Consider the following 27,782-nt stretch of genomic DNA (forward strand, 5'->3'; position numbering starts at 1 on the left):
TCAGGTTCCTGAAGGGGTGGAAGAGTTTACTGGGCAGATTCACATTTATCTTTGTCAGTTAATTGTCAGGAAATCGTAATAAGGGCATAGACAGGGTGGACATTGGTGGGACAGTCCAGTGACATCCACAGTGCCTAGACATTGCATCTGAGGAAGTGAGGGTTTTCCCCATTCATTTCAACACAGTCAGAGTTTTCTTGGAGCAGTAACTAGTGGCCATGACAGGAAGTGCATCTTATTACTCTTACATGCTTGAGTCCACATTAGAGTTGGGTCGGTTTTGCCGGTACGTTCCTGTGTACGCACTTATACCAGTTTGACTTTATGCAAAACAGCTCAACCGTAACGTCATAATGGGAAATTAAAACAGAAGCCTACTTCACAAGCCTGTGATTTAAAGTACTCTGAGAAAGAAAATCTCTAACTCAGCCGGTTTTTTTTTCAGGTAAATCATCTTCTGAGTAGGAACACTTGAATAATAGCCCTTGTTTAAATCATTTGTTTCTAGCAGTTGTAAAATGGACTAGTAGCTGAATCCAGAGTTATTTTCCTTCCTCACTATGTAAATTAGCCCGGGACTGATAGCTTGGAGGTTAAATGAAAATCTCGGGCGCTCGCTCTAAAGGTCCATGGATGCGAAAGATCGCCAGAAGATTTACATAATATCATTTTTATCTTTTCCGAATTCTATACTCAAACTTTGTTTGCTGCATGGGCAACGGAGAGACTTTCATAGGGATGAACGGGGCCCCGCCTCCAACTCTTTATCCAGCGCTCCATGTCTTAGACACGCTGCCAAGCAACTTTTTACATAAAACACCCTCAACTTCCCTAATATGGCAACATTTTGGATTTGAAACTGATGAGAGAAGCGAACCAAACATAGACTTTCTAACTAGAGTTTTAAGAGGGTTTGGCACTTAAGTTGGAGGTGCATTACCACCACCAAGTGGACTGGAATGGCTCCACTCTCATTCGTTCACTCTCATTCAGGTCACATTATGTTCCGTTAGGAGCAGCTGCTGAGTCATTACGACACTTTGTGGTAAAATTTGATACACCTGTCCAATCCAATTCTTTAGCTTAATAGCAAACGGCGGCTGTGGCACATGAGGTAGAGCGCTTGTCCTGTAACCACAAGGTTGGTGGTTCAAACCCCTCTACCGGCAACATGCCGAGGTGTCCTTGAGCAAGACACCTAACCCCAAGTTGCTCCCCGGGCGCTTCATTGCAGCCCACTGCTCCTCCGGGATGGGTTAAATGCAGAGAAATAATTTCCCCATTGTGGGACTAATAAAGGATTGATTATTATTATTATTATTAAACTGGTTTGATCGGGGCGACCGTAGTCCATTTGAATTCAAAGTAGTAACTAGGGCTGCTCTGAACTGAGCTTTCCAGCCAGATCTTGCATTCTTTGCTAAAATTTAAACACATGGCTGTAAACTTAGACCTCATTTCATCCTGGAAACACAGATCTGTATTTGAATACATTATCTAGATGATTGCACCTGATCAGGGGTCCTGGCATTTACAACAGGTAGCAATTAGCCAGCCAATTCAATAAAACCAGTAGTGTCCCTGCACTAGCTATTGCACCCGGCAGCAGGTCAACACCCAGTAACTAATACACATAACAAACAGGAGGGAAATACTTCTTGTTATTGCACTAGCTCAGCTACCTCCATCGGTCACCTGACCTTTGTCTTGCATGTCGTAGCGAAGCAAAGGCTCTCCTTGCCTTTACTTTGCACAGGAAGCTTTTTGAGACGTCGCTTGAGAACTTGTCCAGGTGTGGTCTGGATGAAGCTGATCGCACGCTGATAACTGTGTGTTCTTTGTGCATTTATATGAGTTTTTTAAAATGATACATAAACAGAAACATTTAAAATTATACATGAACATAAACTAGGAAGAATGTCTACTGCCCCTGTGGTCAAGCCTCTCCTGTGTCAACTTGCAGTCAGAGTAGCGAGGCCAACCTAGTTTTTTTTACTCTCACCCGACAAATACAGCAAGCGAGGAGCGTTCCAGTCTGAGCCGGTGACGTTTGTGCAGAGATATTTTGACGACCATCTCAGGATTTCATTGGGCTTATCTCACAGAGAACAAGAGTGCAAGACAATGTGACCTTAAAGAGGACAGACACGGTGATTAACACACAGAGGCAGACGTAGGTTCTGATACTGTCGCACGCACGCTGCTGAGAGGCTTCACTGGCATAGCTGATAATGCAGTGGGGTCATGCTGACAGTATGTCTGAGTGTGTGTGTGTGTGTGGTGTGTGTGTGTGCCAGACCGTGAGTTTCAATTTAATCCTAATCACTTTAGACAACAACGTCTAAACGTAGGAGCGATAGACAAACTTTCTTGTTACTGTTATGAACATTTAACTGTTTATGAAAAAGTCTCAGTTTAATACCGATGCCTCTATATGACCTACATAAATTAACCAGACTATCAGGGAGAAGATTGGCAATTTCTATATAGTTATTCTTAATGATTGTCATCAGTAGCCACCGGGTGGGATTTCAGGCGAAATCAGATTAAATCATGCAGGTTCACCAGAAGCAACTTTGCCTCTCTGCTCCGCCGGTCCCAACTGGGAGCCAACACCGACACCACGCTGCTGGAGACCCAGGCCGTGTTGCTGGGCCCACTGGAAAGAAGGGAGGGAGAGGAGAACCAGAGCCAGGATTGATTTTAGCAGTCCCCTGCTGTAGTAAAATGAGAGGTTTTCTAAAGGGACTCCAGCGCAAGGAAACAATACCACTTTCCACTACCACAACACTACGCCAAAATCCATTCCTTGTTGTAACTTTAAAAGGAATTTGTTGTGACGATTTATATTGAAATTAAATGTGAAGCTTTCTTAATACTTCAATAAACAATAGCAAAGAAAAAGTTAAACATGCAAATGTCCAAACAGAGGAAAAATTCATGCAGTTTCTATGCTAACAAAAAAAAATGCTAATGTAAACTGCAAAATTCTGACCCTAACATAACACATCGATATAGTGTCTGGCTGTCATACGTCATATATTGAGATATAATACTCGAAATGAGGGAGGTTATGTGCTGCAGCAGGCAAACAGACGTAAACTCATACAGCATATATACTAACGTTTTTTTTAATAAGAAATGTTAATATTAACTACTAAATGCTAACTCATGCGTGGGGGCTTTAACCCGTGCTGCCCATTGTTGTTTTGGGGCACTCAACAGACCTGCTAGCGTTAGCTTAAATACTTATAGCATCTTGGCTTCCACACAGTTTATGCACCAGTCATGAAGGCTTTATCTAATGTAACCTGTAATTTAAATGATATGCTAACTCATGGCATTAGAAGTTAACTTTGTGACTGTAGGTAATTAAGTAGTTATGTCAGTTTTACTAAAAACGTTTGTTCCTTAATTTTTGGTTTTAGAAAGGTGTACGCCATCTTCGTTGTGTGGAGTAGTTATTATTGCTAAGTGAATGGGTTAAAGGGTTTAAGTCAACAGTCAATTTAATTAGAAAAGACAGGAATAGATGCAGTGAAGTTTAACTTCAAAGACAAATAGAGAAAGACAGGGTGTGAGAATGACAAAAGAAGTTCTGTTTTTTGCCGACACTTACCCACTAAAGGACTGCAGCAGGAACCCAGTAGACCAGCGAGGTCACTCCATTATTTCTTTTCTGAGCACGGTGGTCTTCAACTGACTGCATAATGAGCTGGCTTTAGTAAATCTTTTAGCTAAATCTGCAGCAATTAGCTGCTAAATCGTTGACGTATTGCCGTGCACATTTGCGCTACCCCACTTTCCCAGTAAATCTTGACTTACAGTTGTTTGTATTTGTGCGTTTGTGCCTGTGCAGGTAGAGGAAGGCGGTAAGGCGGACAGTTTGGAGCAGCCACTGCTGGCGGGGGATGAGATCATCATCATCAACGATGTGGAGCTGACCGGATACAGACAGGAGGCCATTGCTCTGGTCAAAGGATCGTACAAGACTCTGCAGCTCACCGTCCGCAGGTACAGACTCTGTGTGTGTTTGTGTGTGTTGTTACTGCAGAAACTGAGACCCAAACCCATGCACGTAAGCGTGTGGAGAAGATACTACACAAGCAAATCTGACTGTTGCCATCAAATTTGAAACCCAAACCAAACCTTAAATACAAAGCCAAGTTTGTTGCTTAATCCTATTCTGACTGCCTGGTTAGTTTGGCTAATTATACTAACCCCATTAGGGTGAGGTTGGGTAGCAGAGTGTGTGTGTATGTGTGTGTTTTTGAGAGAGAGGTTGACAGGGAAATCTCTCTGGTTGATGGGTAGTATCAAGCAGGAAATTTAGCAACAAAGGGAAAACACCTGTTTTTATTGAATGAATACTTTAATGATGACATCATTCCACATACACACTTTAAGCTTCCTATCCTGGAGGTAAAATAATCTGTAACAAACAATATTTTCATGCCTTTCTATTTATATTCTTCCAAAGTGAACCTAATAATCAGTAAGTATTTAATTAAGCAACAGCTCACGACAGGCCTTGGTATGTTGTGATTATATCACACCTAACGGGACGTTGTCAAGTTGGCGACATGAAAGTAATGGATAACTTCCAATTTCCAGTAAATAATAACGGTCACAATAAATCAGGCTGTCCTGGGCTGGGCCTCCGGGCCGGTTGCTATGGAACAGCAGTTGTTTCAGAACGTACACTAGCTGCGAACATGTTTATTTTTTCGTCACAGGTTAGCGTTACATTGATAATATTAATTGGGTTATCATTATTTGTATGTTGCCTGTTATTGTGCAACTACTGAGAAACTGTCCAGCATAATGTAGAAGGACTTTTATAACTGCTTGTACTAGACTTGCCGCCATAGAACCTTAAATGTTTCCACTTTGTAGCTGGTTTTAGCAGCTAACTTTGTTACTTGGTATCTGTCACCTGTTCCGTGTTGACCATAGACTGTATATAAGAAGTGGATGTAGTGAGTTTGGCGATTTCGCCATCGCCATCTTGGATTACGGCCGCCGCCATGTTGTTGTATTTTGCATCCAATGAACGGAAGTTACCATATTTGGGATGTGGAGGAGTGACGTAGAGACGGTGTATGCGGCTCTGGTAGTGGCTGCGGCATGTAAATATCAGTAGCCCCGCCCTAAAGCATACTCTGCTTTATGGTCCATTTTACTCTAAATGAACATCATGCTGTATTGAAGAAGACTTGAAACTATGTTTAAAATGTTTACTGAGGTAATAAATAAAGTGAGAAGAAGAGTCATTTTCTCATAGACTTCTATACAATCAGACTTCTTTTTGCAACCAGAGGAGTCGCCCCCTGCTGGTAATTAGAGAGATTGAAAGTTCACTGGGCAGAACTGGAGGTTGCCACCTGATGTTGGCTGAAGGGATTTTTTCTTGCAATGTTTTTACGTAGTCTTACAGCAAAATTCTTAAACCAACCAGCATATGACATTTATGCTCTATAAGTAACTCAAATTAATATCAAAACTATAATTATTATGTTTGTCAATGGAGTACCATAACATGAGAGTCTCAGTTATCCTTTGTTAGGCTTCAATCACCTTTATGCTAAAGTTGAATTTGTACTGTAATGAAATAGGTTTTCTGGTCTCCAATGCTTTTAAAAGGTTGGTGTTTATCTTTACAAAGAGGAAATATGAATCACTGAAATCAATGACAGCTTAGGACGTTCCCTCCTTCCTTTGTTTTTTCCTCCCTCGCTTCCCCCCTTCCTTACAGTCAGCCAGTCTAATCTGTAGCTGGTTAGGATTCTGATGTACATCCTGGTTCATAGTCCAAATCAGAGCTGGTTGTCTGGAATCAACAAACACACACACACACACACACACACACACACACACACACACACACACACACACACACACACACACAAACACTGCTTGTTACCTATTATCTGTCATCGTTCATTAGTGCTGTCATTACTGATCATTACATGCAGTTTATAGTTAATCAGAGTAAAAGTGAAAATTATTTCTGTCTTTACATAAACAGAGAGCAGCTTGTTGTATATCTGTTGATCAATCCAGTAACGTTCTTTGTCAAAAGGAACTGATAAAATCCTACAGTGTGTTATTTTAATCTTAATTCGTCAGATCAAGTCGCTGGATAAAGATTTATTTAGACTTGTTTGTTGGTATTTGTGGCTGACACAACCTCATAAACGTTGTGTCACCAAAGAGAGACTTACATATGAATAAACAGCTCATCCTGAAGTAAGTCTGTGTCCGTGACATGTAAACTACTTGCTGCTATAAATCCCACAATGCAATGCAACGCTTTGAATATATGCAAAAATGACTTTGTACAACTTTTACATTTTTCAGTGATGGTGCAAAATGACACTGATTAGTGTGTTTGAATTTACTGCTCACTTTAGAGTAAACTATTGATTATATTAAGGGTGTAGTGAACAAAGGAGTGAGCGATTTGGGACACTTGGGCCGAGGGCTGGGAGGCGGGGTTAAAGTGTGGTTGCTCTAAGGATCCATTAAGGTGAAGGCAGCCTGGAAGACTCAGATAATATGTTTGTTCGAGATAAGCCAGTCCTGCGCAGAATCGATCACCGGCGATCGCCGCACAATGCATGCCGGTTATATTTGTGTACGACTTGATCCCAACTTGCTCTAACGTCATGAACACGTGGGCAACGATAACAAAGTGACACCTGATACAGCTCTTGTAGTGGCAGCGACCTGTCAATCACAAGGTAGCCCCGACCTAAAGCTTACCATACCCTGCTTTATGGTCTATTTGACTCTAAATGAACCATAATTTACTAAATGAACATCATGCTGTATTGAAGAAGACTTGAAACTAGAGATTGAGACCATAAACTCATGTTTACAATGTTTACTGAGGTAATAAATCAAGAGAGAAGTAGAGTCATTTTCTCATAGACTTCTATACAATCAGAGGAGTCGCCCCCTGCTGGCCAATAGAGAGAAGCCAAGTTTTAAGACACTTCCGCGTTGGCTTCACTCGACAGAACTTGGGGGTTGACTGTGATGCACGATCAGCGATCCAAAAATGTGTGATTTCTTTACAACTCAACTTTTTATCAGTTACTGTAAACAGTAAAAAGGTCATCGATATAGGCTGCTTAAATGTAACCACCTGATTGTACTGGACTGTATGATGATGAGTTCATTTGAAAAAGACAAATAGTGTTGTAGCAAAACTTTGAACTTTTCTCTCCCTAATTGAACCCTGGGATGCATTTGCTCTATGAACATAGCATCTATTTTCAGATTCAGGTTGACACCTGGCCAGGTACAAAGCCAGGTATGTATTTGGGTTTGGGGTGTGACTGCCAACAAGGCTGCTGTTGCTACTGTGACTTTTATTCACTGGAAGACGCGTGAGAGGAACCACACAATGCAGGACTTTAGACTTCAGACACAAACACACAAACACACACACACTGCAGGACAGGTGTAGATGCACAAATGCCATTAAGGAGAAGGTGTGGCGAGGAGGTGAAGGCGTGAGAACTTCTCTTCCAGACGGGCGGAGAGCAGCGCTGCATGTTTGTGGTCCGAACGGCTTACTGCAGGAGTCTGATGGGGAACTGAGGTAAGGCGACTGCTCTCAGGTCTGTTTTGTGATAATTCCTTTTCTGTTCTACTGGGATTTGAACAGTGGACCTTGATCTGCACGGCCGCGTGCAGTAGGTCAAACTCTGCAGTTGCATACCTGTGCAGCATTCACCTTTGGACTTAAGTGTCATGCTGAATGCACAAATCCAACAGGACATATATGAGCTCCTTTTGAGCAGAAAAAGCTGATTTTACAGACAATATGTGCGTCAACTGACGGCTGTAGCTCACACCAGGGTTGTCATACGGACAGAAGTAGTCAAGGTTCAGTAGCTGGGGCAGGAAATGAGAGAGTAGAGACTTCAGTTAATGATCTCTTAAATGTTCAACAGTGAATGTTTCAACTAGAAACACAGACGTCTCCTGAATTAATTTATCATTTAAGGTTGATATAACTATAAGTTTGACTTATTTCAACTTTCTTTCTGAGATGTTCTCTGTCAAAACCGCAATACCCACAAGCCTCGGTTGCCGTAGCAATGGAGAAGTAGGAGTGTGTCAGGGAGGAAATAAATTTGAGACACTTTGTTGCTGCTGTTTGGAACAAAACATGTCCCAAAAGTCATTGAATTTATCCCAAACTGATCCAGAATCTGAAAGTGGACTGGTTTAAAGTAAATGGTGTTTAATCCGGTTTGTACATTAACAGAAATCGCTGCAGTAAGCGAAGCACACATCATTTTAAGCTCTGTTATTGTTAATGTTTTTTTCTCCTTCAGTTTTGTCCATGGGCTTCTTGTACCTTTTGACTTTTTTTTATCAAAGACTAATTATTACAAACAGTTGCTCATCTTTTGTTCTGATGGTTTATGTAACCAGACAGAGCGTGTGAATCAGACATCGTTGGAAGGTGGAGTCTTTCACTTTTGAGCTGCGAAGCTGTTTTGCCTTTAAAGTGTTTTTATTATTTTTGTGAACCCTGTTTTCTCAGTCTCACTCTTCCCTTTCACCACATCCTCTTCACACACATCAGATCTCCTCCTGCAGCTGCAGAGTAGAAGCCTCTCAGGGGCAATAAAGATTTATTGATCTAAATTGCTGGTTATTGTCTTAAAGTATAAAAGTGTGTGTGTGATTCTTAACAGGCGTGTGAGTGCGCTGTGCGTGACACAAAAGTGTGTAGACAAAAGCTGAAACCCTTCAGAAGCCGCCTCTCTCTCTCTCTTTCTCTCTCTCTCTCCTCTATACCTGCTGCCCTCCCTCTGATTGGTGCGTTCAGGTGAGCCCTGATTGGCAGAGACAGAGAGAGAGAGATGCACCCTTAACACACACACACACACACACACACACACACACACACACACACACACACACACACACACACACACACACACACACACACACACACACACACAGACACTCAGAGAGAGAGAGAGAGAGAACCATGTCAGTGTACTCACAACAAGCTGAAAACAAACTGGAGTGTTTTCTGAGGAGCTGCCACTCAGAGCTGTAAGTGGATGTGTGTTTGTGTGTGTGTGTGTGTTTTTGGAGCCGTCAGTGTCACTGGTGTGTTTTTTAGTGAGTTTGAACATAACATTTTTAATAAATCTTCAGGTAAAGATGGATGATAGAAACTTTACCTTATCAAAAATGTTATATCAAAAATGAAATTGTGTTATTTTTGTGAAAAACATCACAATTTCATTTAATTTTAGTATTATTGTCTGGTCCACTGACTAACCTGTTGCCTGACCTGTCAGACTTCATTTTAGAGATGTCTTCAAATCTAAACACTTGGTACAGTTTACCAAATACGTTCGTACAGCTGATAGAAATGATGGATAAAACTACATAAACACAACCCAAGTTTTAATAATCTGGAATAATTCTTTAATGATTCCTGAAATTGCAACTTAAAAATCAAATATATTTAATATTTCTATACAGCAATCAGTCCTAAAAACTCAATCACTTGAGAGTGAGCTCCTGATCAGTTATCAACAACAACAACAACGACAGTGTGGGGCTTCAGCCGGTCACGCCTGTTTCTGGCTGTTGGGCTTGGCTGGATTGAAATGTCTGAAGGAACCGACCTGTAGGAATGCAGTTTGTTCACGGGAAAATGTTTTGCAGTTCCATTTGGACATTTCACAAATATTTCTCACTGCTTTACCTTCCTAACCTAAAAAAAATGTGGGGTATATTTTTGTTGTCGCTCACTATGCTGGTACTTAAATTTGATTGGTGCAGAGTCTGTGTGGGCCGGCACCAAAAAAACTGTTTGCAATTTCACAGACCAGCCCTCTGGTGAGCTGGGCCCTGAGGTGCAAACCAACAGTTCTTCTTTTTAAGAAGAAAAAGAAGAATAACTTAATAGAATGCAGCAAGGATAAGGCCAACGTTGAAGTTAGTGTCATACATCAAATCATGAAAACCAATGGGATTTTTTTCATTGGATTTGGATTTTTGCAGGAAATAATCTCTTCGGCAAAGAAACATTAATGCTACTTAATCGTTTTGCTCTGCAAGTTAATCTTTACAAATGAACACTACTTTTATGATTTTTAAACATTAGGCTATAAACAAACTATACTGTTGGATGTATAGATTCCACTGTTGTCCAACTTTTGTTAAATAAATTATCAAATCTTTTTTTTAATGATTTATTGTTACTTTGTTATGCTGCACAAAATAAATGTTTGACTTCCCTTTACTTCTTATCAGGATTTTGCTGTTCCCATAGAGGTGCAGGAGCTACATATTGCAGTGAAAAACAAAGCCACAATGAGAGAAATTAAGAAAACATTTCCCTGAAACTGCGTGGGGGTTCAGAGCGTTAAGACACGTAAGAGCTTCAAAAGTCACGTGTGGGATATTTACTGAAGTAGTTTATGTTGTGGAACAAAACGTGAGATCTCCTAACCACAGACCTTATTTCAGGCATTTTACAAAAAAAACATTCAGAAAACCCATTTATGTGAAGACAGGGGAACCTGAAGTGCTCATTTCTCACATCTGGGTTTTAGGACTCGTTCCTGCAGAATTTATTTTTTGCACTCTATTCCTATTTTACAAAAATTCCTTGCCTTGCTCAAGGGCATCTCAGCAGTTCTCAGGAGTTGAACTGGCACCGCCACCAGTCCACTTGAACCAGCAACCCTCCCCTTCCTGCAGGGGGAGTTACGTGCTGAAACTATTTCCTGGCAAACAACAGATGGTTCACCTTGAGGTTGCCAGGCAACCTGCGAAGATGTTGCACAGAACCACTGGGTGGATGGATAGATACAACGTATCGATTGGTTTGATTAGGAGGTGTTCGTAACTGTGTGCTTGAACTTCGGCCAGATCCAGGCTAGCTGTTTCCCTTCTGCTTCCAGTCTTTATGCTAAGCCTCGCTAAACAGATGCAACACACAGACATGAGATTGATATTGATTTCCTCTTCTGCCACTACCAAATAAAATTGTATTTCCCCCAAAATGTGAGCTTGTCCTTTAAAATCTTGCTGACAAATTTGTTAGTCGTGCTCTCAGATGGAGTTTGGATGTGAAATAGAGAGCAGCTTTGACGCCTTTTTAATTGACACCTGACACTGGCTTTCCTCATGGGTGAGGTAAGAGTATCACCGCTCACCTGTGCTCTGGCTGTGTTTGTTGCCTACATTACTCCTTGCCATGCACCTTGCAGCTGTTTTTTCCACAGTTTTGTTCTTTGATCCCCAGTAAGCAGCAGTCTGTGCTTCACTGGTGTTACGTTACACATGAAGAGTTTTTGTTTTCCCGGAGGCACAGGAGGAAAACTACAGACAGCAGGCACCTGCTGCTCAAAGTGCAAGCATTCTTTTTAGCGCTGGTCATAGTGGCAGTATTGTGTGTCAGAGCAGAAAGGGAAGCAGAAAGCAGAAAGAAAGCAATAAATTCCTCAGCACATGCTATATTGACCCAGAAAGCTAATTTTGGCAGCTGCAACTGTTGTTCTTCCTGCATCCAGGGCCGTCATTTGATGTGACAGTGAAGTAGTTGGATGCAAGGAAGAACTGCAGGCTGGTGCAACTTGGACTTCTGGTCTCCGCTTCTGGGTAGCCAAGCCAAAATTTCCGTTGTTCTCTTCGCTTGTATTGCAAACTAGCTACGTCCAACACAGGCGGAAACCTCTAGTTCTGAAAAGTCAAGCCAAAGTGGAAGTGCCTCAAAACTTGCATTCTTTCTAATGGCCATCAGGTGGCGACTTCTCCGGTCGCATAAAGAGGTCTAATCGTATAGAAGTCTATAATAAAATGACCCTACTTCTCACTTGCTTTATTAACTCAGTAAACATTGTAAACATGAGTTTATGGTCGCAATCGTTAGTCTCAAGTCTTCTTCAATACAGCATGATGTTCATTTAGGAAATTATTTAACATTAAGAGTGAAATATAAAATAAAGCTGGTCTGGGAGTTTTCTGTGTTTCGCCTTAAAACTTTAACCCTGTCACAGTGTATTACATGTATTTCATGAAAGTGACATTTTGGTTGACTAAAAATGTCTTATTCAGGGTTTAATTGTACTTCACCCTCTCCTGCCACTTCTGGATGCATAAAAACAAGATGGCGTAGGCCATAAAGCAAAACGGCAAATGCCGGAATAGAGGTTGACAAACAACTGGGTGACATCATGGTGGACATATACATAAAAGGTGGCAAATTTTCCCTTTAACTCACTGTTGGTTTGCATTTCCGCTAAAGGCTTAAATTTTAAAGCAATACCAGCTAAAAATGAAAAGTTTGTTCTGACGGTGGTGCAAGAGAAAAGGTCATGGTGTCATTAAAAGCATTAATTTATCATCATTTTAGGGTGTATCCTCTATGGAGCAGGAATATGATCTGTAAAGTTCATGACTCTTTGAGATATCTCACTCTAGGTCAATTCTGACCAGTTAAAGTTGCTCACCCAGCTCATGCCCCCCCCCCCCCAAAAAAAGTTTTCTCCCTACTGGTTGTGTTCCAAAAGGCAATGCACTTGTGGCTTAAACAAGACTAATAATAATGATGATGATCCAACCAATATTTGTTGAGATAATTCAGCCTGCAAGTGGTGGACCGACCAGTCAATACAACAATGTTGCTAATGTAGCATCTGTAGCATCTGTAGCATCTGCTCAACAATACCAGGATTCAGCCGCTGGTGTCGATGGCTACTGGAGGCGCTCATGGAGCCGTATCCATAAATAGCCAACTGACAGGCAGCATCTGGTGAGAGCTGTCTCCTCCATATTAATGAAACCACCATAATGTAGAAGTGTATGTCTTTCGGGCTGGTAGTGTTTGTGTCCTCAGTGTGACTAGTTCATGCAGTCAGTCAGTAAGCATATTTGTCAGCAGGTTCGGCGGCTGTCTTCTCTTGCTCTGAACTGGTCTTAGTATTTGCATGAGCTTTGTTTGGTTTTGTTTGTGTTACTCAGACAGAATGCAAAGCTGACCTCCCTCAATCAGTCCTTGAGTTCTGACAAAGATTTGGCTAAAACCACAGAGATTAATCAGCCCACCAGATAGTAAAATCTTTTCATTCCAACATGTGCTTTTAGGCCTCCAACACTAGAATACTAGTGCAGTGGCTGTTTTTTTGGGGGGGTTCTGATTGGGCCAATTGCTTGGCTTCTGGTTCTGCTGATCGCGTCGTTGCCAGTTGGCTTACCCATTTGGAGCGCATGGCCATTTGGAGCTGGCCAATTGCTTGGCCCCTAGAAGGGCTGCTTGCGGCGTTGTTGAGAGACACTCATTGCTTGTGGACTTCAGGGAAGTGAAGAAGAGTTTGGTTGTAACGTTAGTATATCCAGCATCCTGCAGCAAAAGTAAACCACTGTCCTCAGTTCGCTGTGGCCTGGAGGCCCAACCCGATACTCCATAGAGAGCTATCGATTATTCATTCAAAGTTTATTGATATTGAACGTGTCCAAATTGCACCTACTTTGACCCTGCATGACCTCCGGTCCCCAGAAATACACCGGCCAAGTGTGAATAAGATCTGACGGGCGGTTCTCAAGATATGCAAAGGACACACAGACAGACATTCGTTCCTTAATAGTCGATTTTTATTTTTAGTTTGTGGACACAAAATAGCAGTACAATCACAAAGACATTTATAGCGGTTTTAATATACATTGCACAGCCAGAAGATTGTGGACACCTGATCATTTCAGTCATCTGTGAGAGTTGAATGTGTCATTCCAAAACCATGACATTGTGTCATTGTGATGTTGAAACAGGAAATGGTCACAAACTGTTGCCAGAAATAAGATTGAAACGATGCTGTAGCATTAAGATTCCCTTAATTAGTTCTCAGGGGCACAAACCAGGAAAACCACTACAGTATTGAAGCTTACCAACATTAAGTCCATTAAACAAATTAGTTCACAAGGTTCAAGACTAGGAAGCTGTTAATTTGTTGTCATGGTTCGCCAGTTCAGGAAATACTGCTCAAACTAATCACCATCCTCCTTTAAACCGCTTCTTAAAACTTATTGTAATCGGTTTACACAAAAAAAGTTACACACTTTTATCCCTAATACCTTGCTATGTTTTACACTGTACTGTGCGTCTGAGATTGTATGTCCCATGACTGTTTTACATGTATTTTGCCATGTTGTTTATGCTTGTTTATGCTTGGATTGTACTGTCTATTTTGCATATAGGATTCCAGAGCCACTACGCAACTTAAATTATTATTCATTCAACATTTCCATTATGAATGTAGTGACACTGCAGGTAGGCCCAGAGAGGCACAGGACTGAACAGAGACGAGAGCAGGAGATGAGTCACAATGTCAAAATGCTGAAAGGAGTGTTGGGAGGTCACGCAGCATAGCAGCACAGTTATCAGCAGCGTGGGGTAGTCGTCGGTTACAATACCAGGGATCTCTGTAGTGGCATAGATATATTTGTTCCAGCTGTTGCCAAGGTGCTACGACCTTTGACCTCCCTGCATTTGGGTCTGATGTTGTTGATCCATCAGTCGTGTTGGTATGAATAATAACCAGCATCCGTCTGAGAGAACTGGTAAGAATTAATTGGTTTCTGTTATTGTCGGTATCTTTTTTTCAGGCAGGTTTCTTAATGAACTAATTGAAATGTGAATAAAAACAGGATGGTTGAAATTGGAAATGTATAAAGAGTATAGAGGGTGTTATGAAGAAATTCAAATATTGCAACATTTTTGAGCAAATACCTTGATATCGAAATTGCGACTATATTCTGGGGTGACTACTAGCACAAATCATTAACACTATGAGATTTTTGATAAATAACTATTACAAATGTGTATTTAATGACTGAGTGGTTAAATAAAATGACGTCACTTAACTGTAATGCAGCCTTTAAAACAAGGAAAAGACAACATTTATGCCATATATCTTCCAAACTCTGACGATAATTTGGAATTTGAACACCGTCTTTTATCAAGTTTTAATCCACAGTTGTCTAGTTTTCTGTAGGTGTTCCCCTCCGTCTCTCTATCTCTCTCTCCTCTCTTTCTCCTCTCTCTCTCTTTGTCTTCCTCCATTCATCTCCAGTGACTCTCTGCCTTTGTGCTCCTTTTGTCGCTGGTTGACGTAATCGAGCTTAATGAATGTTTGAGTTTCTCTGCTGAAAAAAAGAAGAGGAAGGAGTCATTACAGGGCTGAAAACCGTATCCCATGGCAACTGCTCCCTGTGCGTGTCTGCGTGTGTGTGTTTGCAACACGGGGACACAGAAATGTTCACACAGTGACTTTGTGGGGACTCATCCGTCCACCCTGTGGCTGTTGGACCATTCTGCGGCCTCCTAAGAGTAACTAAAGGTGTAAGCAATCCAAAAATACATCTTTTAAAGACCACTTGCAAAGGTTGGTCTTTGTAACTATCCTCTCCATTGACACGTATTTCATTCTGTTGCTACCTGTCCCAGTCTTGACTACGTGACACCAGAGAAGATACATAAACTCAAACGGTTCAGTAAAGTACAGCGTGACTGTCAGTCAACAGAATTTGATTTTCCTCAGTGGGTCCATGTAGCGGTAGCGATGCAGGATGACATTATCAGAGCTGACCGATGAATGAGTCACCTGCCATTCTATATAACTTTATGCTTGAAGCTAATGATTTCGGGGCAGGTTTATACCTCTGCGTTGAACGTAAAGTGCGTTTCAACACCGTAGCCTGACGTGCACCTCAGAAACGTAAATACGCCGACAGCAACAACTGGGACTGGTCCACTTGGTAGCATCACATTTCCTCCTACGCATTTCCTGCTGGAAGAGCACAGGAAATTCACCCCCATTCTGCTACAATTGGTTTAACGGTTGTACACACCATCTTCTCCCAAGTCTTTTTTATTTATTAGCTCCAACTCCAACATGATCCGCTCAGTTTCAGTTGTTTGAAGTACACAAAGGACTTTTAACACAGTGGAAAGGAAGCCCCACCACAAACTAGATGCAGGCACACCAGCGAACAAGTATAAATGCTCGCAACGGCCTGGGCCAAGTGCGCAGAGCCTATGTACACCTATAAGTCAGCCTTCAGTGTCAGCAGGCTGGAGCTGAAACCAGGCAGAAACCTCCACTCTTAAGATTGAAGCCAATGTGGAAGTTCCTTAAACTTGCATTCTTTCTATTGGCCATCAGGGGGCGACTCCTTTTGTTGCAAGAAGAAGGCCGGTTGTATCTAAGTCGATGAGAAAATGACCCTACTTCTCACTTGATTTATTGAAAACATGAGTTTATGGTCTCAATCACTAGTTTGAAGTCTTCTTCAATACAGCTACCAGATACGCTACCAGAGCTATATACGGTGTCTTTCCATCAGTCCTCCGCAGTCCAAATAGGTGAACTTCCATACATCAATGGTAAAAAGCCAAGCTGGCGACGGCCTCAAACGCCGAACTCGTGGTTTTAAGAAAAAGGGTCAAGCCAGAGCCCGGAGCACAACCCATGAGGGTCTCGGGCTAAAGGGCTGAGCCGAAGCATCCGTAGGCTGCATGGCGCACAGAGGAGTAACGCCAGGAAACAGCTGCCTCAAAAATGCAAGCATTTTGGGGGACGAGGGTGCGCAAACGTGACACTGAGGTGGGTCTACACTCACACACCCAGTAATAAGGATAGGAGAGGCTAAATGCATGCATGACCTGTTTATACGAGACGTAAAAAACAGCGCTCGCAGACTCATCATTACACAAATTTCGTTCAAATAAACATAAGCAGGGTAAGCCTCTGAGTGAGTGACAGGGAATTAACTTCTTTAATGAGTAGGTGCTGCATAGGTTTACTACCGAGAGGTTGAAGAGCTCATTCGCTCACGTTGGGCTTCTAGATTTAGGTGAGAACTTGGTGAGAGCGCTTGAGAAAGGTGTGTGTGTGTGTGTGTGTGTGTGTGTGTGTGTGTGTGTGTGTGTGTGTGTGTGTGTGTGTGTGTGTGTGTGTGTGTGTGTGTGTGTGTGTGTGTGTGTGTGTGTGTGTGTGTGTGTGTGTGTGTGTGTGTGTGTGTGTGTGTGTGGCTGCTGCCACGCATTCCTCTGACCAGCTCAACAGGTTTTCACTGCAATGGGCCTTTTATCTTTGCATCTGTTTGTGTGTGTTTGTAATACAGAATTGTGTTCTCAATACTCATCAGTGGAATGTCCTCATTTAATAATATTAGTCTGGGTGTGTTTCTGTTTGTGTTTGCCAGCTGTGTATTGTCCTCTGTATTCATCTCTCTGTTTGAAAGGATTGTAGATTCAAAAGGGAGGGAGGAGGCAGCTGTGACTCTAATGACATACAGATATCTAGCCTGAATTAGGCCATGTCCACATTAACCCGTTTTCACTGGTTTTCAAATGAAAACGGGGTTTTAAGATCTCCGTCCACACGTGCGTTTCAGCATCGTTTTCGAAATTATGTGCGTCCAGACTTGCTCCCCTGAAAACGAATATCACGTGACTATTCACGTACACTGGGCATGCGCATGCCGGTGTAAACAGGAAGTACATTGGTTGCTTGGTTACAGATAATACGATTACACTACTCTTGATACTCGTCGTGCTTGATTCTTAAGAACTTCCTCTAAAATCTTCCTCCATGAACTCAAACAGATACATTTCATGGAAGTTTTTAGAAGTTTTATTTTTCAAGTTTAGTTACAACACTGCAGGTCTAACTCTATCTCTCCCACACAGACAGCACATGTACTTTAAATGAACAGTCATTAAACGAAGTTTACTAGATTATGGGTCCATACATTTGGTCAACACAAGTCCGTCATTAGTCCGTTCTGTAGGGCTGATAAGGCCGCGGGACACGCCCCTCTAATCTCTCCATAACAGGTGATTCCAGCTGAAGCCGAAAGAGCTAACCCCCTCCGGGTTGCCATGGGTCACCTGTGCTCCCCTGGGTCCTAAGTCCCTACATGTTTGAACGTCTATGTACAAACATTTGTAACAAATACCACATTATCCATGTTGAATTAACCTGGTAGTCGATCGGTATCAAGGCTGTTGTTGTTGTTGTTGTTCTCTTCCGGAAAAGGGTCACGTGGTAAGGGGGTGACGAATCAGGGAATGACACGTCATAACTGCTAAGAACCAATCAAATAGCGAACGCCGGTGCCTACGTCATCGTTTTCGGACTTCTTCGTTTTCCGTCATCCACACTATCATGAAAACGCGGCGTTTTCAAACTTATTCGTTTTCGGTGCCCTAAAACGCTGTGTAGTGTGGACGCTCGGTGCAAACGCAGAAAAACATATGCGGATTCATTTGAAAACGGGTTAGTGTGGACGTGGCCTTAGAAGGATTGGCTTCACTCACTTACACTCAGTTGGCAGTTATCAGGTACCCCTAGTTTACCCTAATGCAGTCCAACACACCAGTCCTGCAGTAAATCCTCCCAGAATTCATGCTAGAAAGTAATCCAGAGTTGGAACCACATAATATTTAGAAAGTTCTGGGAACAAATCACCGCCGCTGATGAATCCTTGTCCAAAATGCATTCCCTATTATTTAATTGAATTGGTTCATATTCCTGAGTTCTTAAAAGATGAACCTATAAATGTTTCTTTCTTCTTTCTTGCCAGCAAGCAGGCTAGTTGCCAAACCACGTTGTCTCGTTTTTTACGTTATCAATTTTTACACCCGTCCAATTAACAAGAATCAGCATGTGAAATAGTTTTGGAAGGTGGATGTTTTTGGTTGCGATAGAGCTAAGCTAGCCGTTTCCTTCTGCTACCTGTCTTTGTGCTAAGCTAGGCTAACACATCCTCAACTTGTACTTTGTAGTACCGATAACTGAGTGAACCTGTTTATCCGATATGTGTTTGTGTGTAGAAAGGTGATTCATTGGCTTACATAGTTAAACAGAGAGTAATTGACTTCTCTCTTTGTTCGAAAGACAAAAGGACTCAAAGGCATTTTTCTGCTTCCAGGATCCTCTGACCTTTAAACTTTGACCTCTTCACTGTTGTCGATACTGTGACCTTTGAGCTGCAGCTCATTTATCATGCTCTGCAGGCCACTGTGGTGGTTTGATAAATGACTGAATTATAATTATAGGGGTGTAAGGGTACGTAAACGTGACGGTGCAGCATTTTTAGTTCAATATTTCATTATAAAAAATAAGGAACATTTCAAACACTTTTGTATCACACTGTAGGAACACTGAACCAACACTTACCCAAAAAGCAACAGGTCAGAACAGGCTATACAACTGAAAAGGTTATCTTATAAAATGACAAACATTTATCTGTTCCATCTGGGCGGTGCAGTCGAAAATGTGTTAGCATTAACGGTGTCGCCATTTCGATTTTAAATCAAAAATCAATCACAATGAGCTTCTGATTGAAAACTTCAGAGTCAAAAGCAAGAATGTCGATTCTGCAATTTTTCCAGAAACCAAGGCCACTGTCGGAGTCTGTGACAATGGAGAAACCAACTGTACTGTAAAAATCCTCCTGCTTCCCTGCAGCAACAAACGTGTTTGTGAGCTGCAGAGGATTAAGGGACTGCGGCAACCAGTCTCTGGAATCATGACATCCCAAGTTAGCGTGATTGATACGTCTCCTTATCACATCTCCTACAGCAGCGACACACCGTCCTTGTCTTCTCTCTCTTTGTGGCTGTTGTAGCCGAACCCGATCAGCTCGTCCCGCTAACGTCCACACATGTTGCTAAGAGCTAAAAGCGTTCAGAAGGATCTCGGGTTTGTAACCCTCTACTAAATTGTAAATGTGATATCATAGGGACAGAGAACAGACATGCAGACAGTTCAGTTTGAACCGGTTGGACCTGAAATCAACAGGCCTGGTTTATCTTGGCAGCTAAATAGTGATTCTGTAGGTGTGATGGTTATTGATTAGCCAAACTGTTCTGGGAAAGAAAATCTGTAAGTAAGTTAGAGAAGGAACAGTATTCTGAAAGCATCGACACTCTCAGGTTTTACCCGATCGTCATTACGGGTCGGCCTTTATGTCTTCATGCTGCCCACAGCTTCAGACATTGAGATTCAGACATTATTGGCTATCGGCTTTTACTTGAGAATTTAGAATTAGCATTTGGAAGCCATTCATTACATTCAATACAAACTAATCAATTTCTATTAGTGTATAAACACAACATCGTGCAGGACGAGGAGGGATTTGTCACCATCATTTTCTGCCTCTCTCCTCAGGGAGTTTGATCCAGGATACATCAAGGAGTTTGGTTCTTCACGTCCCTCCCTCCCTGCTCTTCCTCCTATTCCTCCTTCTCCTTCTCCTCCTCCTCCTCCTCCTCCTCCTCCTCCTCCTCCTCCTCCACCACCTGTTTCATCACTGTCACCATCACCACCACAACAACGACCAACACCGCCATCATCCCACCACAGCAGACCATGTTCAGCCGGAGGAGTCCAGCTACGCATCAAGAACAGGTAGGAGGGAGCCTCAAACGATTGGCCATTTGCTGAAACCCCTCCCTCAACCAGCGGTTACCCAATCATTTCAGCAGCTTTAACTAGGCATGGCAGGCCTGTGAAGCTTTCGACTTCTCCACATGTTGAAGCCGTGGGCTGTAGTAAGAGCGATACTCTGTTCATAAAGACTTTGAATAGTGGTTTCTTTTCTTTTACTCTTCTCCGACATACCCGTTTGCATGTTTGGCTAATTGGCTTACTTCAGAGTAACCTATGAGCAAAGAGCACTTCATACTACATTATTTTGTTGCAGGCTTTTTTTTGTTTCTGTTCTTGAGTCACGATTAGCACTTCCACTGTGTACTGTCCTCAATTCTCCAAACAGAGCGTTAAGGCTAACGTTAGCAACTTAGTTCTGCTCTGTTGTACTTGAGGAAGTTTACACTCAACAGTAACATTGATGAAAAGAGAACATACATGCAGAGCACACACAATACATGTTGTTTTAGGAAAACGCTGCATATTGTACCTTCAAAACATTAGCCTAAGACACCATTTTCAGCCAACCTATGAAGCTAATGTTAGCTTCATAGGTTGGCTGAAAATGGATTACTGCTGGTTTAAAGCATCAAGTTTGGCATTTTGGCCATCTTGCTTTTTGCAACAAGTGAACAGAAGTTTCCATATTTGGACGCAGAGAAATAACGTAAAGAGGCTGTATACAGCTCTTGTAGCGGCAGCGACCTGTCAATCACAGTACCCCCGCCCTAAAGCATATTCTGCTTTATGGTGTATTTGACTCTAAATGGATCATCATTTACTAAATGAACATCATGCTGTATTGAAGAAGACTTGAAACTAGATTGAAGTAAGGTCATTTTCTCATAGACTTCCATACAATCAGACTTCTTTTTGCAACCAGAGAAGTCGCCCCCTGATGGCCAGTGAAAAGAATACAAATTTATAGACACGGCTGCATTGGCTTCACTCGTCAGAACCTAAGGTTGCTGCCTGGAGAAAATCTACTAGCGACAGGTTTCTCTTCACCCATTCAACCCTTTGTTTTGAAAATGAATAAGGATTTAGACTAGTAAATATGTTTAGAGGCTATTATACATTGAATTAATCGATACGTCAGCGACCACAGAGGGACTGTCCAATCAGCTACACAAATGCACTAGATGAGAATTGTAAATCTCGGTCTCAGCTGAGGGAATGTTGGACATTGCCCAGCTTTGATGAACAGGCATTTCTATTGGTTATATGAATTTCATGCAATGCTACTGATGGCCATTAGAGAGGCCAAGTGTGTAAGAAAACCAAAGAAATGTGCCATAGTGTTGCTGACTGGGACTTCCCGTCTGACAACACTTCCTTCTAGTATCAATAAATTATTTTCCCTGTTGGACGGTCGAACTCCTTGCCGCTTCTAACTGGAAGTGTGGTCAAATAAGTGCCTGTCCGGTTTACTGTGGTCAGCTGAAGAGGTCACCACCCCCCAATGTTAGGGATGTCCTGTCTGTGCTTCCTTTGTGTGTGAGTGTGTGTGTAACAGTCCGAGGATTTACTAGTGTGTTTGTGACTCAAGGCTCAAAGTCATATCAGCAGGGAAACAAACAGTGTAAACAGAGTCTGCTCATGTTGCTATGGTAACTGCCCCCCTGTGGCGTCATGAGGCTCAGTCCAGCTGTTCTATGACTTGCACTTTAAAAACTCTTTCACGTCACACTGTTGTCTGAATCATACATTTTATTAATGAGAAATAAGTGAGAGAGACAGAGAGAGGGGTATGACATTCTGTAACGATAAACTAAGTGTGAATTACAAGCTGTGTTGTTATGTGTGTCAATGTATGAGGCTTGTGCATCTCATCTATAGTAGCTTCCTGGTTCAACACTCTCTCTCTCTCTCTCTCTCTCTCTCAATACTGTCTCTCTCTCTCAATACTGTGTGGATCAGTCTATAAATACTGACACTCTGCTACAGCCGGTTTCATCCTAATATGGAGGTCAGGTCCAAGAAGTACTCTTTGCGTGTGTGTTTGTGTAATGCACATCACAGCCTCAGGGTGGTGCTAGTACAACTACAGACATGCTCTCTGGTTGATTTGTCTTGTGTTCTGTTGAAAGACTCTTTACTCACCATAGTTCCGTAAATCATCATTCCTTAAAAAACATTTTAAAACTGGTAAAACTCACAGCTCCACACCAAGACACAATGCTTTTATTTTGGTAGGGTGACCGAACAGTTACATTGAACCTCCTGCAGTTTTAGGATTCGCTCTTGCGTCCTGCTGAAGTGCCTTTGAGCAGCAACACGTAGGCGCAGGTGATTGTAACAACATTAAGGGGTCATTAGAGTGTACGCTACCGTTGGTCTCATAGAGTCAGATAAACAGACAGAATGACTCTATTCTCCCACAATCCCCTGGGCTCTGGGTGGTTATCAGATACCACTGAGGAGAGGGGAGGGGGAAGAGTGGGAGGGCAATGCTTTTCTCTTATTGGTCCAAAAACAGGAAGCGGGCCATCAGAGCCCCATGAGGCTGGGTGTTATTATGGAGAGGACAGACTGACTGACTAATAAACACACAGTCTCTTTCTCAAATCCTTCTTTCCTTTCCTTTTCTTCTCTTTTGTCCTATTTCCTTTCCTCTCCCCCTCTTCTTTCCTCTCCTAACTTGCTCCTCTTTCTGCTCCTTTCCTCCCTGTTCCATCTCCTCACTTTCCTTCTTGGCTTTCCTCTTTTTTCCCACTTGTATTCCTTTCCTCTCCCTCCTGTTTTCCTTCTCTTCTCTTCTCCCATTGTCTCCTTCGTTCCTCTTCCCCTTGTTGTACTTCTCCTCTCCTCTTTCCTCCTCACATGTTTCTTTAGTTGGATCACCACATTTTTCTGAAGCGACATCATCACGTAATTGCAAAAAACACACGTGTGTAATGCAAACAAACTCCCTTACACACACGCGCACACAGACACACACACGCGCACACACACACACACACACACACACACACACACACACACACACACACACACACACACACACACACACAGTTTCAAGAGAAACAGTGCAGTCTAGTGTTAGTCCCTGTATTAACAGAACAGAACGAGCAGATACTTGGCAGCTTGACCAGGCCTTGTATCGGCATTGTATCTACTCAGCTTAAAACTTCAGTGGCTGACCCATAGACCGTATATAAGAAGTGGACGTGGTCATCGTGATGTCCCCCATTGGTTTGTGGACTGCCTTTATGGTTGATTTCGCTGTCGCCATCTTGGATTACGGCTGCGTCATTTTGTTGTTTTTTCGCAACCAATGAACAGAAGTTACCAATTTTGGATTGCGGAGGAGTGACGTAGAGAAGCTAACCTGTCAATCACAGAAAGCCTGCCCTTAAGCATACACTGTTATATAGTTTATTATATTTTAACTTTAAACTCCACTTTATTTCCCTTTGTTAGCAACATGCTGGCTACATAGCGTACCTCAAGCCTCAAATTCAGCATTTGGGCCATCACAATCGATTTTTTCGGATTGAGACATGTTGGATAAGTCGATATTATTCAGGTTCAGGAGCATTCTTTGAACACGTATACAGCGCACTCGCAATATGCGTCTCAGTCTGGGTTTTTAAAGCAGTTTTACTGTCAGATCTGTGCGTTACACACAAACAAAGCAGGGGTAGAGATGCAGGCCCAAAAGGACAGCACATATTTCTGGTCTATAAGAAAAACAAGACTACTTTTAAAAAGACTTGACATGTCAACAGTTTTTTTGGGATAAGTGCAAATATCGCAAGGAATGAAAAAGGAAGGCTGAACAAGAGCACCACCGGTTACGTCAAAGAGTATGCACGGCTGCATGTTATGAGGAATCTTAGGGGAATATTAATTTCAATTAGTCATGTAAACAGTTTAGTAGGAATATTGGCCTTTTCGGAATAAGAAAACTGAATAATATGTGTATGTAAAGGTGGTCAGTGTTCGAAGGCTCCACAAACACTGGCAGCCGGACTAGGACTAGTAGCTGTAGTCATACTAATACTATCCATTGGCCTCATATAAAGTACTTTCATACACACACACACATTTGATGATTATTTCTAATACAATTTTGACACACCCCAAACACGCAGAAAAGCTATTAACATCATTTCACAAACATGTTCTGACACACAGGTCAAGTGTGTCCCCGGTATCCACTTTAGCCCACCTCTCTCTCTCCAATTTTGGTTTCCAAGCAGATCAAAGAGATTATTATTCTGGGCTGGAGGAACAATTTCCCACGGCAATAGATAAGGTCTCTGTTCAGAGAGACACACCCTGAAGACACACACACACACACACACGGAAGTTCAGACAGTTTGACCCAGACTGTGTCAATGTAACATTATCTATTTTATGGTGTATCAGCTCAGATATTTTACACAGAGCTTTCATTATTATGTGGATTATTATGTGCAAATTTCCCCGCTGCAGGACTAATAAAGGATTATCTTATCTTATCTTATCTTATTAAATACGAATGATTTCGATGGATATCCAGGAATTATGGTGCCTTATTTTCGTAGGTACAGCTACAAATGCTGGATGAGCCCAGCCGGGTACGTTAAAAAGTTAGTTACCAAACAATTTTTGAGATGCTTCATGCAGTCACTGCTCCCAGGCATGGTTGTTCAACAAATAGCCACAGCCACAATGTATCACATGCCTGTTTATTGTCCAGTTCAACAAACAACATTCATGTAAATCAGACAGCTTTGAAGTTGTTGGTGTGTTTTTTCTCTTTGGATGGAGACTAGCGGTTTTCCCTCCGCTTCCAGTGTCTGTGCTAAGCTAGGCTAAACACAAACACAGAGGCCCTTTTTGCTTTCCCCAAGCATACAATAGGTTGTTTGTAACAATAAAGTTTGAGATAAAGCCTTACATCTTTAGCTTCAAGTTAGCTAGGTATCATTTGGTTACATTGGCTTAGACTAAGCTGGTTAGTCCTGTTAGCTTTTTGGTTCCCCTTTATTTAGACTTTCCCTTTAACTTAGAATTCAGTTTGGTTCGGTTGGCTTCTATGTAAAGTATCGTTCGGGTTTGTTTGGGATTATCCCGGTTTTATGTTGGGTGTTCCGGGGTCCAGTTTGGTTAGGGTTTAGCTTTTCGGTCTCGTTAGCTTAGTTTAGCATCTGAATATGTTTTCCACCACTGGCTAATGGACAGTTTAGCAAGAAAAAAAAAAAAAAAAAAAAAGAAATCATGGCCTACCAAACTCACACAGGACACCGGACAGAAACATGGATTCTTGAATGGGTCCCAGAGGTTCCTGAGGAGGTTCCAAAGGTCCTTAAGCTTTTCTAGGAGAATCACTGGGTCCCGGGTAGCAGGGCAGCAGGAGGAGGACGGCAGGCGATTATCCGTAATTATTGTTGGGTGTGTTCACATTAATTCAACCTGAAAAGAACCCACATACAGGTTCACCTATGTGTGTATATGTGCTCTGACGAAACTGGTGCAGCACAGCTCTGCAGCCTTTCATTACAAATTTTTGGGATTTGGGATCGGTGCGGCCTTGACAGCTGATTCAAACGCTACAAAGGGAGAAGTTTTCCTCGCCGTTCCATCATCCATTTCTCCCTGTGATCTCAGATACATCCGATGACATTCCCATGACACCTGATTCCCAGGAATCCGGCAGTTTGAGCGCTGTGAATCATGTAGCTGATATGTGTTTAGATCAGCTACACATTAACCCATTAAAGTATTGACTTAATAATATAAAGAACAAGTAATATTCTTGAGTGGATACTGGTACCATGAGAAGGTCTTTGAGGGTCAAACAGTCCATGTTGCGATGTCTTTGCAAAAGTTCTAGGTGTTGTACTGGAGAGAACAGTGGTCCTTGAGTAAGCGTAAGAATGTATAATATGTAACTTAATAAATGTAAAATCAGACAGTGTATGCTTGTTTTTAGGTGACTTGAGGGAAAATTCATCATCCTCTCCATTTGCTGTGTTATGCTTACAAGACAGTTGGAGAATTAAATAAAAAAGGAGAACGTCGACTCTACAGGATCATGATTTTCTTACGTGGTGTACACATTTTTATGAGCCTTTCGGAAAAGGCTTGAAAAATATTGCGTCATTTTGACACTTTCACACTAGATTCCAAGAACCTCCAATCCAAGCTAAGAGATGTAGTTCGACCGCATCCTATCCTGGCAAAGACATAACTCTGCAAAGCTCAAGCAGCTAAATTAACTTCTGAAGAAGATATATTTCTGCCAATGGTGAAGGATACTGTGTTATGATTGAGATGGTTTGAGAGTCTACAACCAAGTACAGCTGATTATTAGTCATTAGTTTTACAGGTATGCATATTTAGTCAATCAACAAAGAGTTGGACAAATTGAAATGTTGACCTGATGATGGTGATTGCGAAAAGGTCAGGGGACCACCAAAGTTTATCATTATTTATTTTCTAAGGAAGCAATCAATAACAAAGTAGTTATCTGTGAAGTAATTTGCCCAATACTGATTCAAAACTTTTGTCAATATGTCAGCCCTTGTTTTTGGACTAGGTCCGTCTAGCAGGGATAATCTAAAAATCCATTATACTCTGTTCACTGTTCACTGTAGAAGCACACGCTGCATCATGGGATGTCTTTCTCCCCGCGGCTTCAAAGTCAGCTCAATCACCCACTGTTTCAGCAACTTTCTCTCTCTCTCCTTGTTTATGAGTCCTCCCTCCTCTTCCTCCTCCAACATCCTCCTCCTCCTCCTCACTGTTCTGGTCCTCATTCTGTTTCAACCTTTATTGCTTTCTCTTTGCCTCCTCAAGTTATACTCTATTGCATTTTGATTTCACTGTCTATTAGACAAGCTAAATAATCTTGTGAAGTTCCAACTCCCTCACCCCTTTGACTTTTTTTATCCTCCCCTTCGTTTATCTCTCCCAACATTTCCTCTCTTTCTACCATCTCTCCATCAGTCTTTATCTCCCTCCATCCTCCCTCCCTTATTTGCTACTCATTCCTCCTCGCTATCTTGTACCCTACCTCCCTCTTTTCTTTCGTCCCTCCTCTCTCTCTGTCTTTCTCTCAGTGTCTCTCGCCCGCACACCACATCAACAGCTACCATCCAGACCAAGCCGGGCTCAGGATGTTTACTCCATGCCTTTATCATACGGACTAATGACGTTTAATTGCTTTGTTTGCTTAATGAGCTCGGGGAAGGGGACTAACGCAATGCAACTCGATCGACTCCAGCCCCAGACTGGAACTGCAACGGATCAGAGCGTGGTTGAGGAGCGGTCGTGGCGAGTCTTTTCAATTGGAGTTCTGATGGG

General features: G+C 42.1%; 1 protein-coding gene across 1 annotated transcript in view; it reads left to right on the forward strand.

Annotated features, from left to right (window-relative positions):
- Positions 1 to 27,782, forward strand: part of shroom3 (shroom family member 3) — a 65,033-nt gene that overhangs the window by 6,381 nt on the left and 30,870 nt on the right. Inside the window, 2 exon segments of the mRNA XM_054612274.1 lie at positions 3,860 to 4,014; positions 20,226 to 20,465. Coding sequence (XP_054468249.1) covers positions 3,860 to 4,014; positions 20,226 to 20,465 — 395 coding nt within the window.

The sequence above is a fragment of the Anoplopoma fimbria genome, chromosome 14, assembly GCF_027596085.1.
Source record: "Anoplopoma fimbria isolate UVic2021 breed Golden Eagle Sablefish chromosome 14, Afim_UVic_2022, whole genome shotgun sequence".
Taxonomy (NCBI): domain Eukaryota; kingdom Metazoa; phylum Chordata; class Actinopteri; order Perciformes; family Anoplopomatidae; genus Anoplopoma; species Anoplopoma fimbria.